The sequence below is a fragment of the Triturus cristatus genome, chromosome 3_2 (genome assembly GCF_964204655.1).
Source record: "Triturus cristatus chromosome 3_2, aTriCri1.1, whole genome shotgun sequence".
NCBI classification, from domain to species: Eukaryota; Metazoa; Chordata; class Amphibia; order Caudata; family Salamandridae; genus Triturus; species Triturus cristatus.
Window position 1 is genome coordinate 176,483,554 of NC_140584.1, and position 21,332 is coordinate 176,504,885.

The following is a 21,332-nucleotide window of genomic DNA, read 5'->3' on the forward strand; positions in this document are numbered from 1 at the left end:
TTTCAATGTGATGCCTCAGGGAGCTTTACTACAATAACAGTGACATTGTCCTTGTTTATAACCTTCAGAGTGCCTTTTTTCATGCAGAAAATGGAGAATATGAAATAAAAGACAATTTAATGATGAAAGAGGTTATCCACCTGACTATTTGCATTAAAATGCAGATAATCTGTTGTCTTCTATATTGCAATTCTATTTTACATTGTGAGGAGACGAGGAACACACAGATGTGGATACATTGAATTCTTAACAAAAAATCACACACAGACAGACACACCCAAACACACACACACACACACACACACACAATGCATTGGTCATAATCTCATCCTTCATGAAATAGATGCCCTTACAAATGCTGTACATCATCTTGTTGATGAAAGTACATGACACTTTCTTCTTACCAGTCTGACAGAGATGATTATGAATACAGTATAATGTATTGCTGTTTAATTACATTTTGTTTAGGGGTTGTTATTTCTTGGTATATTTTTGTAAATTTTGTGTGGTCTTAAGCATTTTATTTGGTGTGCTAGTTATGATTTGCGTGGCTGTAGCACAAGTTATGGATTGCGTTCCTAAACATAACTTACCAATTTCAGTTGTATATTTATTTTTAGTTCATAACCATAAATGCACTTTACATATGAACTTCCGTGTTTTTTTTACAAATATGTTGAGGTTTTATAACCAAATATAACCATAATTTCACTTTAACATTTGTTTTTTTCAGTGTTTCTTTTTCATCATATACTACATCCAGGGGTTTCTTACAAAGAACCTTCTGCGGGTAGCCCATCTCTACTGTGCAAAACCTTCAACCATGAGCAAAGTGAGGTTCATCCCAGGGCCCAGCTTCTAGCCAGGATCACCACCCACACACCTCTGCACATGGCCTTCGGCCACATAAGGCAGGGATGAGGGCAAAGTATTGGCCCCTGCCAAGCCCTATGCCCAACACTTCATGAAAGACCACCCCTGCTACTCAGAGTCGAAATTCATATGCACTGGGGTTTGTCACAGAGCTGGCCTCTATCCAGATGCCATGCACAACCCTCTTCAGGCAACCAATCCAAGCTGTGCACGACCTAAGGCCATGTGAAATGGGATGTTGGTCCTGCTGCCACTCCGCTGCATGTGGCCAACACCCAAATGAGGACATTGTAAAACACTATGCGCTCTAATCGTCTCCCACCATATTAATCATATGCAGTAGGGTTACCATGGATCTCTGGGACTGCAGTGTCTGTGGTCAATCAGTCTTATTTAAGTCTTATTTAAGATACTATGGGCCTCATGTAGGTAGCCAAATACCGGTCGGTAACGGCCGATTTTCGGTAATTATACCGTTACCGACCGGTATTTTGGCTATTGGTATGTAGGGGGACAATTTCTGGATTCGGAATTTACCGAATCAGTAATATTACCGAATCGGTAATTTTTCCGATTCGGTAATTTTACCGATTCGGTAAATTCCGAATCCAAAAATGAGATTTAGGGGGAGTGTGTGGGTGTGTTTAGGAGTCGGTATTTACCACCAACTAATAGTTGGTGGTAAATAATTAATGGATGTGTATAAGCATTTTTCAGCGCTTAGCAGTGTGCAATGTGGCAGACATACATGCCCTTAGGGCATGTATGTGTGCCACATGTGCACACATGGCCGAATCAGGGGTGCAACAGGGTGTCAATGTGACACCCTGCCACCCTTGCATGTTCTCCACCATTACCGAATCGGTATTTACCGATTCGGTAATGAGGCATACCTTCCCCTCAATGGGAAGGTATGCCTCATTACCGAATCGGTAAATACCGATTCGGTAATTACCGAATTGTAACGAATCGGTAAAAAATACCGACTCATTACCTACATAGAGTTACCACTTCTTAAATACCGATTCGGTAACGTTCGGTATTTAAGAAGTGGTAACTGGTATGCTACCTACATGAGGCCCTATATGTTATTTGACCAATACATTGCAAAATAAGTAGCAGCATCATTGGTGGTATCCACAAACCATGGCAGTATTTTAATCACAAGTTATCTAAAGTCTTAGCACATCAGGCCAACATTTTTTTTTAAATAATTGTTTATTGAGTTTCAAATAACAGCATCAAAGCATTACACCCAAAAATATAGCTTTTAACATACAGATCTTACATGTGATTCCTGTCTAGTATCATAGCCTAGGAATTGGCTGCAATACAAATACCTGAAGCCCAGTAGCCCTCTTGTCCTCTCCCCAACAAATTGAATTTACGGATCGTTGTGCTCCCTTTATGCCACTTTTCTCTCCCTCCAACTCTCACATAGGTCATTGAGATAGAAATGTGCCCCAAATCTCTTCAAATTTTTGTTGATTATCATTACATATATATGTTATATTTTTAAATTCTGCAACTTCATCCATGTCTTTCAAGCACTGTTTATGGGATGTGGTGTCCTGGATCTTCCAGAGTCTTAATATTTCTACTTTGGCCATTGCAAGTGCTGTTGATACGCATCTTTTCACATGGGATGTCAGAGTGGACAAACCTGAGAAATTGTGGAGAAGTGCCATTTGTGCCTGAAAAGTCAGGGTTTCTCCTACTTCTTTCTGGAGGGTAGCCCATATCTGACACCTGCATTCTGAGACCTTTTCACATTCCCATATGATATGTACAATGTCCCAGCCCTCCTATCCACACCACTAGCAGGATGTCATCAGCCTTCGGGGGCTATTTATGAGAGCCTTGCATCCCTTTTGCATCATGTAAGGTGGTACATGGATGAAGCAGGGCTCTGAATCAGATTTATAAACCATGCAAAGCAATCCTGCATGGCTTTGAGTGGCCTAATAAATCTTGAGTAAGGAAACACAGCAAATTGCTGCGTCGCTTTACTCTGCCCTCGAGATGCATTCCATGGGCATTGTAGTGGGTGTTTCCACCGAACACACATCAATTTTTAAGCTGACCCAGATTGATAAAATCATGTAAATCTGGGGAAGCGGCAAATCCGTATGCCTCCAGGGGTGAGGTGTAATGAGGAGAAATATCTTTATTTCTCCTCATTTTTCCTCTTTTATGTTTGTTGCATTCCGCAGCACACATAGAAAGAGGAAAAAACCTCTTAGGATTGTTTCTGTGCAGGAAGGTGCCCCTTGCTGCACACAAAAACAAGTCTGCATGCAAAAGAGGCACCCCTTCATTGGCACTAGGCTGTCGAAATGGCACCAGTCCCGGGAGCAAGGACAGGAATGCATCGTATTGTATAAAGATGGTGCATTTCTAGCCCTTTTACGTTGGTGTAAGGCAGTGCAGCAAGGAGACTTGCTGCTCTGCCCTAAGCCACAATCCCGTAAATGGGGGCCTTCGTTTTGCCTTGTGGAGTCCAGTGCCATCCGTGGCAAATTAAAAAGTGATTGTATTTAAATTTCTCCACTCTCAACCCTCTGCCTTGGTCATTCATTTGACCTGAATTGGCAGGTTGGGCTGAACTGTTCCCATGAGGAGCAGGGTCAAGACTGATTTACGTATAGCTGGGACTGAATTGGTGTGGTGAAGTGAGCTAAAGAACGATGATGGATTCAACCCAGAGTGTCTGCAAAGTTTAACCACTCCGTCCATCATCTCCTTGTATTTGCTTCATTCATCAATTCATCCCAGTCCTCTTCTTCCTATGTGAGTGCATGTCGGTCTTCCCGCCACCTTTGTAACCCCCTCGTTTTTTTGGAGAAGTAGGTGTAATTAATGAGAAGGGAGTATATTATCGAGGTGGGGCCTCCAAAATATTTCCAAGCATCAATGTTTGTATGAAGTGGAGTGGTGTCAAGATTGTAAGGTGTCCTCCAGAGTATTGTTCGCAGAGCACTTTTGAGTTGGATGTATCTCCAAACCTCTGTAGGTGGTAGACCAAAGTTTTCCTGTAATTCTCAAAAGGGATCGATCTCACCTTGCTTGAATATGTTGGCCTGGAACTTAACATTACAACCTCCTGCAGGCTGACCAGCTAATCTATGGTTGTTCACCTTAATTGCTGCATTGTGCCATACTGATGTGCCTGCATGTAATGTAGTTGAGCTCCTCTCATACTACCTCCGCTTCATAAAGGTAGTGGGTACCTTTATAGTAGGAGTTTTTCACTAATCACAATACATGAAGGAATTAATGCAAACAGTTGAGATTGTCTGAGGAGAGTGCAACTCCTCCCAGTAACCAAAACAACACCCTTCACAAAAAAATATAAATGAAAAGCCGACAAATGTCTTTTTTTGAGGGGGACAGATAGGTGGAAAAGCACACAGGGCCTGATTACAGGTAAAGTTGCTATTTATAGCAACTGGTAAATAACGATACCCTGTTTTTTTTTATTTCTCGGGTATAATATATAGCACCTATAATGAGTTATTGGGGAATAACAAGTGGATTGGCTCCGCATGGTACGGTAACTACCATACACATTTCCTCTGTTAACTTTCAGCCTATTTGACGTGCCAAAATGTGATGAGTGTTGCGTTATTTAATGCATCAATTTTTGGATGCAGTAAATAAAACCAAACTTGGAATTTAGTCCGGTACATAAACAGAGGTTTACGCACAGGACGGAATTATCAGTCCAACTATTCATTAGTGCCAAAAACGGAGCAAGCTTTGGCAATTTTGTGATTCTTCATTGAAAATATAGCTCACATTGGTGGTAACAACAAGGCACCAAAGTCTTCTTAAACATCATCAAGGAAAAAAGAATCAGGCAGAAACAAAAGATATGTGAACAAAGATTCACAGTGAATTTTAAATGGTGAAGCAAAAAATAATAGCTGGAGACCTGAAAACTAAGCAAAAAATGACAGGTTAAGAAAAAGGTAATCTATGAAAGAAAAATCCAAAATATCAAAGAAAAAATTGTGGATAAAAAATGAGTAACAAGTGCGCATTGAGTCTGATGAAAAATCAGGGAATGAGATACATTGTAACACACCATGCCTTTCCAAGCTCTGCCTTTTCTATTCTCGAATCAGGAACTTAAATCACAGAAAGAAACTCTGCCACATATATGTTTGGGCTATTCAAGCAACTTCCAGTGTATTGACAATCGTGTAGGAAATGTTAATTTATATCAGATTTTATAAGGCTAAGCTCTGCTCCCATATGGGAACTGACGGTATCTACAGCACAATGTTTCTTCAGGACCTTAGAGTGATGAAAACTCTGAAACAAATTCTCCAGATCTTTCCAACTGAGTCATGTATTTAGGAGCTGAATGATTCATGGGATAAATTCAAGGCAAAGATGTTGAATTTATAGGATGGAAACATTGCAAACATAATAGAGGTGAAATTTTAGTAGAAGAGAAATGGTCTGCCATTTGCAGGTAGGAATTCCAAACTACTTGAGTTACATTACAGGAACATTTTAAACAAGCTTTGATTGATTTGCTTTGTTTGCTGTTAGATTGGGTATGATTACAAGATGATAACGTTTGTTCAACTGCCAATGCTATATATACAGGCTCTCAAATTGTTGTCGATATTTGGGGCCAGATGTATCAAGCTAAATTGCGTTAGCAAACGCTGAAATTCGCAGATCGCAATTTAGCTGTGTGCTATGTAGGTAGGCAAATACCTACTCGCAAAATAAGGAATCGCATTTAGAGAATCGCAATTTGCAATTTCCTAAATGCCATGCTAGTAGACACCGCAAATTGCGATATTGCCTTAGGAATCGCAAATTACCACCAACTTCAAGTTGGTGATAATTAGCGATTTCCTTTAAAGAAGCACTTTTTTGCTTTTTTCAAAGTGCCATGTGGCACACATACATGCCCTTACGGCAAGTATGTGTGCCACATGTGCACACATGCACATTTCAGGGGTGCAACAAGGTGTCTTTTTGTACCCCTTGCACACTTGAAATTGCGCATGCAATTCCCACTCATTCCTATGGGCGAGTTGCAATTAAGGAATGCGAGGGAATCTCAAAAAAAATTCTAATTACATCTCGTTTTGCGATTCTCAAATAGCAATTCTCTAAGAATCGATTTTTGAGAATCGCAAATACATTCCTTGATACATATGCCCCTTAGTGCCTTTATCTGAAATAGTAGTATGAGTTAATCCATAAAGACAAAATATATGAGTCAAAAAGCATCCAGACATATCTTCAACTGTAGGTGTGTATTGCAAAAATTAAAGTTGGCTAACTTTGAAAACATGTCTGCAGTCAAGCATATCACTTGAAAAGCTTCAGAAGGTAAAAGAAATGAAACAAAAACAGTTGACAATGTAGACCAAGGGTCAAGAGCCAGTGGTAAAGCAAATGCAGAAATTATTTAGAATGCAAAGATTTATGTTAAAACACCGACAAGTCAAGCAAGAAGACATTCTTTGAATTTAGAATTAAAATGTATCCACCAAAAAGATCGTAAAATCAAATCCAATTTAGCTTTACCTTCCGTATGGGCACAGATGAAAGTTGCAAAATTAACTTGTACTTTTTCGAAGAAATAAAGATAACTTAATGATTGAGAAATGGGTCATTCCATCAAAGTTAGGGGGTTTTTAGTTGAAAATCTTCTGAATTCTTTGTATCCATCAATCCTTGTATAGTCCTAATCCTTTGAAGAAAAGACTGAAGAGTTCCAGCAATACATTGTACAGGAACAATAGATTGTTCATAAGTGTGTGATGATGTGGGATACTGGTGGGCCAAGGTATTTACAAATACATTGTTTCAACCAAGAATGTCAGTACTGACAAAATAGTACTGTGCAAAGAAAAATGCAAATTGTGCTATACAATATTGAAGGCGACAACATGGTCAGTTCAAGTGTGAAATGGCTTGCTGGCCCTATCCTAAAATGTTTTCAAAACAAACAAGGGAAAACTCAATTAATACCCAGAAAACATGGGTGACACGCGTAGAACAAACAGACTGGTCCTACAGAACAATATTCAAAGAATGTATTAATTTTGACAATCAATATCAATCAATAACAAAATGTGGATATCATGAAACAGGGACATTATGTTTCACCTCTTTAAACAGGAGGTGAACAAAGGACAATGACAGTATCAGTGCTCAGTAATAACAGTGTTACACGTAGGAAAACAGTAACTGATCGTGTGAGCACAGAACAAACAAATTCACATTTGATGATGAAAATGAAGATGTTTTTCTTAAATAAATACAGTAATAGTGACATAGAAAGCAAATTGTTTATGTGTTTCTCACTAAGTCAATGATGCTTACTGATATGTAAAATCTACTCTTGTGGGGTTTGGTTGCTGTCCAAATGGACAGGGGAGTTGTCTGCACCCCCAGTTACATAATACTGTTCTAACATTGGGGTGAAAATCTGTTGTGGAGTGGGATCAGGTGGGTTGGTGGGGTGAGCTGATAAGTGGATAGTAGTATTCGTGTGTGCAACTTCACAATGTCTTGGAGATATTTCTCAATGCTCACAATGATATTGATTTTTCTCTCAATTAGCCCTGTAAGCTCTTGCTGGTAGATAGCCATGTTTCACAGGTTCACAACCATTTCATGAAAATCCCCCCATACAGAGGGTTTCTGTTTAAAGAACTGATCCTTCTGGAGGACAGTCTTTTCCCATGACAAGTAACCAGTATGTGTGGCTGATACTGCTAGCTGGTGCTCTAACATGCAGAGAATTGGCAACTGAGTGGTTGTGCTGGGTGATCATTCCTCAATAAGGGAACAGTCACACTCACCTTAGGTTTTCTCTCCCTGAGAAGACAGGGACAAGACTGGAGATACACTGGAGTTGGAAGACAGAGCATGGAAGCCAACTGAGGTACTTGACCGCTAAGGAGTGGCTAGTGGAGTCCTTCATAGCCTGTATGTGCAACCATGGTTTGTTCGGCTGTCACATGGAGACCTGAAATCTGTGGGAGACCAGTCGGAGGGAGAAAGAATGCTGGTCATGAAGTGTTTTTTGAGGCGTCATCTTGTTTTGGGCCACAATCCCTTCTTTTCCAATGGTGGAGGCTGCAGAGATAGCAGGATTGGGTTTTGTCATTGTTGTGAGGCTGTTTGTCCCCAGATTCCTGACGGAATTTAAACTGTAAGCTGTTATGCAGACACTGTATTTGCATTTAGATTTATGAACTGCATAAAGCCAGCAGGCATCAAAGCGCTAACATTGGTCAGAAACAAACAGTGGAAAACAGCAGCAGCAGCATCATTAAGAATGAGCGAATAACCATATTATGAGATGCTTCCAGAACACAAAATAAGAATTCAAACTCACAATATGTATAGGGAGTGTGTTCCAAAACCTAGCCACAGCCACCAAAAATGTGCAGCCATCCCATCTAAACTTTCGGAACCTGGAGATGATCATCTCATTGCTGTGGATCTGAGCTGTCTCCTTAGCAAATACCAGCAGAAAGAAGGCTCACAGATACCCAGGGCCCTGCTGGTGGAGGGCCTTGTAGACCATACATAATGCCTCGAAAATCATTAGCTTCATATCAGGAAGCCAGTGGAGTGACAGCAACTCCTCCGTGACTGAAATGATGGTTCAGAACTTCCAGGATCAACCGAGTGGCCCCATTTTGGATGACCTGAAGTTTATTGAGGAAGAACTGGTTAGCATTTATATATATACAGCATTACAGTAGTCAAGACAGGTTGTAGCAAGATTGATGACGATCTCTTAATTCTCCAGGCAGGAAGGCAAAAATCTTCCTCCGAATCTTAATAATGAAGAAGCGTGAACTCACCTTCTGATTAACCTGAGTATCAAAGGTGAGTTTTTTTAATCAAAGATCACTCTAAGATCACATTAAATAGACAAAAACAAAACACGTACAATAGCTACATGGTACAGAAATCACGTCAGCAAAGAAAATTGGGATTTTTCATTTTAAGTTAAGTGTATATTTTGCATTAAATGTGTCCATGCAATATAAAATTGTATTACCTGTAACTACAATGGCTGCATGCTTTTTACATAGACTCCTTGATGTCAGCTGCTAATAAAGTGTATTGGAAGATGGGGATCTGTGAGCTCCTACTGCATGGCTGTATTCCCTGTTCCACTGAAGCAGACAATGTAGTTCCATGTAGTGATGCACTACAAAGTTCACTAAAATGGTTCTCTCCTTTTCAGTAAAGCTCCTCTTCCTCATAAGTGTGGTGACCTGCATACTGTAGGATGGAACTGTTTTCTGATATCCACAAGGTAATGCAGTTCAAGGAGAAGAGGGAAGAGCCATGGGTATGGGCTGGCTTTACACACTTTCAAGGATAATGTTTATAAAGTGTGTATGAATTAGGTCAGGTGAATACTTTTTACATATTCTCTTCCATTCGAAGCTCTAAGTAGCAGATGGGGAGATATCTACTTCCAATATGGAGAACACCAAAACTCCAGTTGTAAAGTGAGTCATAGTAACTCTTCAGTCATAATTATAGTTTGTGTGTTCAACCTACCACTGGATATTATTGAATATCATCTGTTTAGAGATTTCCTTTGATGCATAGGTGGACATCTATATGTTGAGAGATCTCTACATGTGGATTTCCCTATAAAAATAGGGCCATCAATTTGCACCTAGAACAGGATTACAACAGGATTAAAAATTGGGCACTATCTACATCCGACATTGTTATTTGCTCCATTGGTTGCAGCAGGAAAAAGCTGACACAAATCCTGTCTGCAAAACTTTTAGTCTGTTTGTGCAAGGAGTTGTGGGTAGAATCATGCTAAAATGGCACCACACTAATGCAAATCATTAGATGCACAACTTCCACCTGTTTTTGTAGCACGGCCTGGAACTTAGTGAAATCCTTCCTATCCAATAGTGTACAGACAGTCTCCCTCGGAGATTTCACTGCCAAACCCTTCTCACTGCCTTGTGGGGTCCCTCAGGGGTCATCCATGAGTCCGACTCTTTTTAATGTGTATGTGTCTCAGTTGGCTCCCCTTATTGAATCCTTTGGTTTCAACTTAACTTCTTACGCTGATGACACCCAAATCGTGGTGACACTATTACCAGCTGGAGTACAGGAAACGGCGTCCCACTTCCATGACTGTATGACAGCTGTAGGTATCTGGATGGAACAAAATTGCCTGAAGCTTAACTCCAGTAAAACGGAGGTGGCACTGTTCGGTAATGATCCAAGTTTCTGGACCCCGACGTGGTGGCCAGATTCACTAGGTCCCCTTCCATCTCCCACTAAGAAGGTAAAAAACTTAGGAGTTTACATAGACATCAAACTCAATTTCAAGGATCAAGTAAACGCAGTGGTCTCAGCTACATCCTACACTCTGAGATCCTGCAAAAAAATTCTACCATTCCTGCCGAAAGACAGCCAACAAACTGTGATCACAGCCTTAGCCATGTCCAGACTGGATTACTGTAACAGCTTACACCTAAATATCCAGGAGGGGCTCTTAAGAAAACTTCAACTCCTGCAGAATGCAGCTGCCAGGTTACTCACTAGCATCCCAAAATATGCCTCAATCTCTGCAACACTGGTTGCCCATAAAAAAGCGTGTTTTGTTTAAATCTTTGTGCATGGTCCATAGATCACTCCAAGGAAATGGACCCCATCACCTAAAACAATGCTTCCACTGGTACGCACCCAGAAGATCAATGCAGTCCTCAGAAGCCAGGTTAGTCTCAGTGCCCTTTGTAAAAAAAGCCAACTGGGGTGGCAGAAGCTTTGTGGCATGTGCAGCCAAAGCTTGGAATGACCTCCCTTTGCCTCTCAGATGCATGACAAATTTGCTGGACTTTAGGAAGGCCTTGAAAACTTGGCTTTTCAATGCATAATAACTTTTCCTACCTCTTCTGCGCTTAGGCCGCTGCAGGACATCAAGTACAGTGCCAGGACACCCTCGGGCAGCAGTGCGCTCTAGAAATATCAGTAACCTAACATAACATAACATTATAATCAGGCATTTAGTTGAAAAGTGAAGATCAGTCAAAACAATGGTGTTTGCAACTAGTGGGTCAAATTAGATTTGTTAACTCATAACAATAGTTAACACAAACATAGAGCATTCAAAACAGGGTTGTAATACTAATAGATAAAATGTATTTGGTGGCAAACTTTAACCCCTTCAGCGCTGGGCGAATTCCGCCGCGGTGCTGAAGGGTTCGTGCGCGGGCGGGCCCATGACGGAACGGTTCCGTCATGAGCACAGCTCAACTGTGGCTCATGACGGAACCGTTCCGTCATGAGCATGGAAGGGGTTAATGGATAATGGTTATGATTGATCGATCAAAGTGTCACAATTCTGGATCAGAAAAAATAATTAATGTTTTTGGGGAGGGGAAATTCCTCAGAATTGGTTTCTGTGTCAAACAAATTAAATAGAAACTGGATATGTGCCAGCCGTAGGGGTGTTTTGTGCTTATAGACCAGAGTAACCGCACTGGAATCGGAGTTGTCAGTGATGTACTTATGATTGAAATCATCCGATTTTGATACCTGTCCAACTACAATTTTATCTTGTCTACGGTGTTGTTTTTGCAGTTGTTTCTAAGCTAACCATGCCCCCTGTTGTTAAGTCACTGACAGCTATCACTTTTAATGAGGCGAGCTGCAGGTACTGAGATGCAGAGGAAAATAAAACTTCACAGGGAAAGTTAGGCCGCACTGAAGGGGACGGGGCTATGCCCTTCTGAGAGGAGACCTGCTTTTGGAAGTAAGCTCAGCAACAGTGGAGGGATTTGTTGGACACAAAAACATTGTTTTAGTTGTACACTGCTGTTGTGTCATTGAACTACATACTAGCTTTCACAGTCTGCTGCATAAGCTGCATTTCTGAACAACTGAGAATTTATCACAATCCTTCATTGTCATGTCGTTCTAAATATCCTTCAGAACATGTTCTCCTCAATCATTTCTATATCTTTACTGAGTTTTCTCCAGTTTTAACTGGTCAAAATATCTTAGTGAATATATTCTATGGTAACGCCTGTGCACATAGCATTGAAGAACAATTTCCCCTTGCAAAAACAAATCTCAGGATAACTTTTAGGAACATTAGTAACATACAATGCTTTGTATAGGTAATATTAGCAAGCTCTCAGCATGTTTAAGAGAGGAGTGACACGTGTGGGACTTCAATGAACAAAATAAACTTGCTTGGTGAAAGCTGAATGAAAGTCAATGCAAAGTTAGTTTTATGCAAATCAGAATAAACAAGGTAAACTGATATCATGTGCATCTTTTACTTATATAAGTGATGATAATTTTGCATACTTATACATAAAGGTGATGTATGTATTATTGTCTATGTTTGTTTCACTAGTAAAAACTTTGATGGTGTTTTCATATTTTATTATTGAATGCCGTACAAGTCATTATGTTTCAATGGTTAACCTGAATATAGCTGTTTCTTTCAAAAGGTTTTATTTACTGAATTTAGTCTCCTTCCAGTAACATTACAGTTAGGTGAAATTTTCAATAACAACATAATGGTTTAAACAAATAAACAGAAAAAAGACAGAAATTCACCAGTCATAGTTATCACCAAGTAACTATAACTCGTGCACTAAGGTTACTATAAGTCATGCCCCTGACAGAAACTGTTATCTCATCAGTAATTTTAGTGCAAATGTTGCAGTGATTCATAGACGATGCTATGAATGATGTAATATGTGGGGTAAATAGCAGTGCATGGTGAGGGCTCAAGTTATAGTGAACATCTAGTTTTACCTTTAAAGTAAGGTAATATTTTATTACCATATGTAAAAGCCAGCCATCTACAGTGCCTGTGGCCAACCCTACACAGGCATTCAACCCCACACTATGCATGGCCACTGGCCACACCCTCCATCCAACCCCCTCTCAGGTCCTAAAACCACTGCAGGGGCATACAACCCTCTTTTTTGGGAGAACTCGTGGAGTGAAATATACAAAAAATGTCAGCCTTAATTGCTCAAAACTACTTAAAAGATTTATAGCAAATTAAAAAAAACGCACTTTCTGGACTAAGATCTTTTTTTGCCAAATTTGGTGAAAATCAGTTCAGCCTTGGGGGCTGAAGCTTTGTTTAAAGTTCCAATACAAAAAAATGTATGGGGGAAATGAGTTTCTGGACCCCCCTATTTCTCGGATGACTTAACTTTTGTAGTACTTGAGTCTGAGTCCGCTCCTTCGGATGCTATCCCACCTCCTTGGGTCAGAGGATCTCTTTGCAGGAGCTTTCTGATATATATATTTCTTTCAGTGAATTTATATGTTTTTTATAATTCTATTTCCTAACAATAACGTCCCTGTAACCTTTGTTTTTCTGTGAATTTCTGTTTTTTTTAAAAATTCTGTTTTTTTACCATGACGTCCCTTTAACCTTTGGTTTTTTTAGCAAAGAAATTTCTAAGGTTTTTAGAATACTGTTTCCTAACTATAACGTCCCTGTAACCTTTGTTACCTTCAGTGTATTTCTATTGTTTTACATTTTGTATTTCTTAACTGTAGCCTGTAAACTTTGAGAATGGCAGTATAAGTAGCTGTATAGGTCAGTGAGTGGGTGTATGAGTGCGTTTATGTGTCTGTACATGGGTGTGTTAGTGGCTGTATGGGTTTGTGAATTAGTGTGTGAGTGCCTATGGGGCTCTGTGAGTGGGTCTGTGAGTGCCTTTGTGGGTCTCTGATTGGGTCTGTGAGTGGCACTATGGGTCTGTCAGTGGATGAGTGAGTGACTGTGTGGGTCTGTGAGTGGGTGTGTAAATGCCTGTGTATGTCTGTGAGTGGATGTGTTAAGGAGTGGTGCATTGGGTCTGTTGGTGGGTGTGTAAGTGCTTGTGTGGAGCTGTGAGTTGGTGTGTGAGTGCCTGTGTGTATCTGTGAGTGGGTATGTGAGTGATGCTTTGTATTTTGGGCATTTTCATACTTAGGGTAATTAAAAGGGAACAGCATGGAATCTGCTCTCACCAGAAGACAACAAGAAATAAACCACTCATCACAGTAACTACAGATGAGATTGCGCTCTATTAGGTCAATGATGCATACACCTCCATTAAGGATTTTAGATTTTAGGTTTTCCCGCATGGAATATCTGCTCTGTTTATATTTGTAAGTGCTTTCCGTTCAGGTTTAATTTCTAACAATTTTGCACCAGGGCCAGAATGGAACCTCATTTTTTTCCCAGAAGAGTCCTCAGTTTTGCTGAAAACATCTACCCAACTGAAGTACTTTCATGTGGTTAATTAGTAAGTGCTACCTCATTGGGGAAATGTCTCATTCATATTCTACACTATAGCTGCGTAAAGGTCCATGGAGTAATGTTTCCAGTGACTTTGTGTGCATGTAATTTCAGCAATGTGATTGTCATGCAAGGCCACTTTGCATGGTCCTGAGTGGCTCCATGAATCTGGATTAAGGCAACACAGCACAAATCACTGCATTGCCTTTCTCTGCCCCAGGAAGGCATTCCATGGGCATTGTGTGGGTGCCACCATGCAACTTCCATGGTTTTACCAGAACTAGTAGACCTGGGAATGCGCCAATTTATTTCTCCTTGTTACTTCCTCTTTCTATGCCTGCTGCAATCTGCACGCATAGAAGGAGGGATATTTATCCCAGGATTGTTTTTGTGAAAGAAGGTGTCCCTTCCTGCACAAAAACAATCCTGCAGTGGTACTAGGCTGCCAAAAGGGCACCTGTGTAGGTGAAAAGGCAGGGATGCATCCTATTGCCTTAAATACAGGGCATTCCAGTCCTTTTGCTGTCACGCAGTGCAGCAAGGTGTGTTTTGCTGTGCTGCATGACATTCTCATAAGTATGCCCCTCAGTGTCTTCTCATTGCCCTATACCGTGCTGGTGTTTGCGAATATGCATTCACAAATTGTCTACAACTCAAAGAGAATCCTTTTTCATCTCTGTCTACTTTCACTTCCTTTGAGTTGTTCTCATTCTTTCTGCCATGGTGAACTCGGGCTGCCTTACATCGAGGATAATATTAAGCGTGCCCCTCTGTTGCTTCGCTTTCTGTGTGGTCCAACACCCCTGACAGTTTGATCCATAGAATAATCTTTTACAATTTAGGCTGGTATCATGGTACCAAGATTCCCAGGCTATATCAGATATAGTCTACAATAGAGGACTGTTGCTTGCTCTCGTTATATCTCACACCCTCCACTACCAGAAAGCAAGACACGGGCCAAAACTTCTTTTTAAATGATAGATTTATGAGCAGGAAATCCATAAAATTAAGTAAAAATATGCTACAGCGTTATATTATCTCACTGATTACCCCTGGTGTTAAACCCTACTTAATATGTGTACCAGGTTAATTGGAAATGTCTTTGTTATCTAGATGCAGAATTGGGTCAATTCACAGTCTATTCTCTTTTCCTCTAGGTCAATAGTGTAACAGTGCAACTGTTTGTGTATGCCCCATAATGAATTTTCTGACTGGTCTATACTGCATTTTGTTTCCTTTTGTAAATGTATTGTATTTATGACTAAACATTTTTGACTCCTCTTTTGAAGCATTACACATTTCATTAATGTAGACCACACTATGGGGCAGATTTCCAAGCCCCTTGCGCTGCCAGTATGTCACTTTTTGTGACGCACTGGCAGCGCATTTCTCTGCCTCATATTTACAAGGACAGGAAAAGCCACCCTGTGTGGCTTTTCCTGTCCTTGTAAATGTGGCCCCTTTACACGCAGCACTTTGCATGAAAGGGGCGTTCCATGGGTGTTGCTGTGGGTGTTCCCACGCAACACCAATGGAACCATACACATTTCCAGATTTACGAGAAATAGTAAACCTGGAAATGCCGTAGTTTGTTATGCTCGTTTCCTCATTGCGTAACCAGGCGCAACGAGGAGAAATGTTTTCATTTCTCCTCGTTTTTGTCTCTTTCAATGCGTGCTGCCTTTCTACAGCACGCTTTGAAAGAGGAAAATGCCTGTAGTGATTGTTTTTGTGCAGCAAGGTGCCCCTTCCAGCACAAAAACAATCTCCCCATGGTGGAGGAATCCTTGCACCATGGTGCAAAGGTGCTGCGCCGGCGCATGGCAGCTGTTTGTGCGCCAGCGCATGGGAGAGCACAGGAATGCGACATATCATTGTAAATATGTCGCCTTCATGTGCTCTGAAAGCGCCGCAGTGTGCGGCAGCCAAAGGGCTTGTGGTGCCACTCTGCGGCACTTTCTTGTAGATCAGCCCCTATGTTTTTCCAGATGCTATCAGGACAGGCCATTTGTTTCTTGGTTGACTCATTACTAAAATGTAGAGTGCAACATAGAAACTCTATGCTTTTTTAACTGCTGATTATGGATTTATGTGCGAGATCTTACTTTTATGGTCATATTTTTGCGATCGAACAATGTTATTGATTGATTAAGTGTCAAATTTTGAGATTTTATTAAGATGGCATTGATGAGGTAATTATATGCATCTTGCTGATGGTTTTCTAACAATTTCCATTCACTGAAGCGAGTTGACTAATATGTTCGATGAATCACGAAATCCAGAGGATGATTGCATGACATCAGCATGACTAACCTAGATACAAAAGTGTTGAACACAGGCTAGGTTTTCAGGATGTCTGCAGAAAATTAATTTCCATACAATCACCTAATTCACAAAAAAATGCAAATCTACAATTGTAAAGTTATAGCTCCACATTTCCCTTACTCGCAAAACATTCCAGAAATACAAAAAAAGGTGCTTCTCTCGCAGTTTCATATCTTACTTCTCATAAAGTCACGTGACTTTCCTTTTTTATTGTTGGCAGTTAAGCTATGTAGAAATGTGCGCATAACACCATTTTGCATTGTGAAATAACCTGTGCCCAGTGGAATACCACATTGTTTTCGTTTAATATTTCCATGTGGAGATTCCCACTTTGGTGGCATTTTGGCCTCATCGCCATACCAGAAAAGAGAAGTACTGTCCTTGCCTTGAGTAAATCTCAGACAAGTACCATGATGGGAAATGGTCAGAAAGGAGTTTGGTAATTTTCCCAAAATTGAAATGTCTACCCCTTGCATTTTATTTACTAAACATATTATCACACAAATATGTGTTAATGTTACAGGGAGTAAAACGGGGTATAACTGAGAGATCACCTTTTATTAATTTCATGTCATCAGATGTTCTGTCATTTGCACTCTTATATCTGATTTACAAGTGCAAATGGTTGTGTGTATCAGGCCTAAAGAATCTAAATGGGACCCATATACATAGTTAATAGTTATCCTGGATATGTGAAATGGACCCAGCATTCCCTGGTCCATGTTGGATACCTCTGCTTGATCAATATAAACAATGAACATTGAAAGAAGGCTGTGCTGTTGAATTGTATAGACAGTCCTCCAGTGCGTTTTGATTTCCACGGATCGCACCTCTGCACCAAGATTTCCACAGCATCACCCGCAGGCCAGAACTGTCTTGGATTTCGATGCATAGCTTCTCCTTACAGTCCGGATATGACGCAACACTTCTCCTGCATGTAGTAGAACTGACACATTGCCTCACCACAGACTCAAGAATTGACGCTTTGCTGTGTTTTTTAGGTAGTTTCTACCTGCGGGACCCTTACTCTGCAGCCAGGTGGACAATGCCTTCTTTTATGTCTCTCCTGGGCAGGTGTCCCCATCCACACCACATGCCCAACCCCAGCACTTATTTCTGTCCAACACCGCTTGTGAAGCGTGCTCTCCAGGAGCTAGGGGGAGGCACTCTCCTTGTGTCCTTGCATCCTGGACACTTCGTCGCCTCCTTCGCCTCTCTATTCCAGTTGCTGCTCCAGCTCCCTTTGGCGTGGCCTGCACTTACTAGGCCCGGTGGGTCTCCCTGGTACGTTCAGGGGGCGTCTCCAAGGCTCAGGCTACCATCCATTGCTGCACCTCACAAGGAGAGTCTCAGAGCCTACCTAGTCCTCCTCTCGCTCTCTGTCAAGTCATGCACTAAAGGTCCCTGTCGCCCTCCCAGGATCAACTCCACCGTCCTGGGCCTCCTCAGCAATGCACTCGCCGATGGCCCTGCTGGCAGTCTGGGAACATATATGGCCATGGAGGGATGGCAATGGCTTCACTGAGTGCACATAACAAACTGAGATACATTTGGTGGATCGGGAGTGCTGCTCTCACCCTTCCGCCATGTTGCCAGGTCAAGCCCCCTGTGACTAAACCAGTTTCAGTATGTACATTTCAATTTTTTTTCTTAATATAAAATGTGTAATTTCACTTCTAAAACAGGACATTTAAACACCCAACTTAAAATAAGTTGTCCAAATTACATTGGAAATGGAAGTCTGAGTTTTGATATGATTTGTTTTCAATATTTTTTTACATCTAATAGAAATAAAGCGTGTAAATAAGATTTGTACAATGCTGAAATGTATCTACAAGATTATTATTTCTGCACATATGAAAAGACCTGATATAAGAGATTTTCTTAAATTATGTTTTATGTTTCATTTCAGGTATATCATTTTTCGTACACAGCTTCATATGTCATCTTTAACATACATACAAGGTAGGTATTCAATTCTGACCCTGTTATCGAACTACCAATGTTTTTTAAACTGTCTATGAGTGTAAGGGAAAATATAAACATTGCCTATCTGGGGCAAATAGGTCTGTATGAATGTGCACTATTTTTGAAGTAATAAAAATTCATTTCTTTAAGGGAAGTTTGGGAGTTAAATCCGCCAGAAGTAGAAGATTCTGTTTTACAATATGCTGCATGGGGAATACAAGGCCAACAAATGGTAAGGTATTTATATGTATTTAAAACAATTATGTATGATTTCTCTTTGCGAAAACAAAGTTTCGTGCCATTACATTTCATAGCTATTATTATGAGACAATTACTTTCCATGCAAACGTTCCGTGAAATCACTATTAAAACACAAAATATGCTATTAGTAGTGGAGTTTTCTATTACAATATGTACGGTTCACAGTTTCCCCTTTGCTATCTAACTTACATCGATTAAATAACTTAATTTTGTTATATATATATATTATTGACAACATGTGCAATCCTCATTGTAATGTTAGTGGACACTGAGATATGTTGGTATTCTGCTGTGTTGCTCACGTGTATTTATCCGTTTATAAGTTAATACACTTCTATAATGCTGATCATGCTTCAGCCTTGTAAGTAAATTATCTTTGCCAGTAAACATCATATAGCGAGCTGCAGGTCTGAAGTCGTGTACAAACACATCACATAAACCCGTTATGAATTATCTAAACTCGGCAAGACTAGACAGAGCAGAGTTTGTTCAATGGTGAAGTCAATTCATAATGCGTTTTATATGTTCGAAACTAAATCACACAATGATGTTTTCTTATTTTGTTTTATAAAAAACTTTATACAGGATGGTCTTTTGATTATTTTCAATCATGTTAAATTTGCTGTAGGCCAAAAGCAGTAGGAGGTTTCACACCTGTAGCAGTGCTTTTTATGTTTGGCTTGACTGCGAAGCTGTTGCCATACAGCATGGGATCAACAGAAAATAACTTTCAGAGGCACTGCTCAGACAGGGGTCTTGGCGCTGCCCACATGTTTATTTCTTTGAGCACTGCATTTCAGTTGTGCGCTTGTGCTGAAATATGTTTGTATAGCACTTTTAGCCCTATAGGAAAGCTTACACTCAACACATCTGGGCCAAGTTTATTATTGCTGATAGGCCCATGATGAAGACTATAGGCCAGACCTTTTTTTAATGAAAAGTTATGACAAAAGGCATTCGGACTATCAGGTTTATTGTGAAAATCATATATAAAAGTTAGTAGGCCTTCAAGGGTGCATTGTTATTTCACTGTGTTAAAGCCTGTTGACTTGTATTTCATTAAATGGAATTTCACAGAATACCATATAAGGTAAAGTTTTTGTTGCTGACAATGCCTTGCCTAGACGAGATGCACTGTAATATGGTTATTCACCCCTCTCATAAATGTTACATTTGGTTTACCAACTGCAACTGTCACTCTTTTCAATCACCTGAATCCCAGCAAGTTCAGCAGTTCACCAAAATGGGAAACTGCCAGTGTCAAAGCTAACATGTTGAAACATGTGTTTAAATCTATTTGCACACAAATACTTTGGAAGTCAGATAAACTACTGGAAAAACTTTGCGTACAACATTGATATCCTCGAGTTCAAAGCTTTTAGCCATTTAATAAACAAAAATATCTTTCAAACAAAAGGATCCCCTTCACTAAAAGATACAGGAAAAGCAGCACAACTCTCCTCAGAAAAATGTCATTGCCAATCCTATTGGTCTGAAGTCATTGCGAATTTCATAATCAAGAAAAGGGTGACAGATTTAAAATAAACTAAAGACTGATGCTAGAGGTCTCACTAGTGGTTTAGTGGATATTAATGCACTTTTGGTAATAAATAGAGACAATGAATAATCGGGCTATCATTCTTCAAAAACACATATTCATCAAAAGGAGTCAAACCCTTTCCATACCAATCCCACAGTAAATCAGGACATTGTCTCAATTGCAGGATAGTGTCCCCCAATGGAAGTTTCCATGAAAACACTGCAATTTATTAGAACCATATCATGTACTAGGAGTCCTCAGTCTTCGTTTGTCATGCAGGGATAGTAGTTATTTCCTCCAAAAATATCCAACATGCATTGGGAGGTAAATTTCCTCATGATCACCATGGATGTTACAGCAATGAATACATGTATTCAATATCCATATTGGTTGCCAGCCAATAAACATTTCCTTCTGAGCCAAATCACTTCCCTCTATGAACACACAACTATGTTGTTAGAGATACGTTTCTATATGAATCTAAAAGATATGCATCAATAAATCTCTGGTATACTGCTATGGACATCTGCTGTGCCCCCAGCTACACCAATTTATTGATGGGCTGGTGGGAGGAGCAGGTGGTCTGGATAGCATAAAACGACAAGATGACCAACCAGATACTTAGTTGGACCAGTTACATAGACAATCTCTTCATACTTTGAGATGGGGACAGATTAACTGCTGAGAGTTTCATAAAGGGTCTACATGACAATGACCTCAACTTTAGGTTCACGTATGAAATCGGTCATAAATTGATCAATTTCATTGATACCGTCTTAGTCACCAGCTTACACAGGAAAGATTCAGCAGGGAACAGGTTTATTCATGCAAGGAGCCACCACTCAGAAAATGTAAAATGGAGCATTCCAAATGGTGAAGTACTGCAAGCTAGAACAAACTGTAGTACCCCATCATATATGAGGATGGAGAGAGGAGAATGATGAATAGACCCCAACAGAGGGGTATTCCTTATAAGGTCCTGAAGAAAGCAGCCAAAACTTGACGTTGGTCACAAGGGAAGGTCTACCCAGGGGACTTTTTGTGGTTCACCCTTCAAAAGATTGTGGCTGT

General features: G+C 40.3%; 1 protein-coding gene across 1 annotated transcript in view; it reads left to right on the forward strand.

Annotated features, from left to right (window-relative positions):
* DPP10 (dipeptidyl peptidase like 10) overlaps positions 1-21,332 on the forward strand; it is a 1,675,128-nt gene that overhangs the window by 990,925 nt on the left and 662,871 nt on the right. Inside the window, exons 6-7 of the mRNA XM_085647459.1 lie at positions 18,405-18,457; positions 18,611-18,692. Of these exons, the coding sequence (XP_085503585.1) occupies positions 18,405-18,457; positions 18,611-18,692 (135 nt within the window). The remainder of the gene's footprint in view (positions 1-18,404; positions 18,458-18,610; positions 18,693-21,332) is intronic.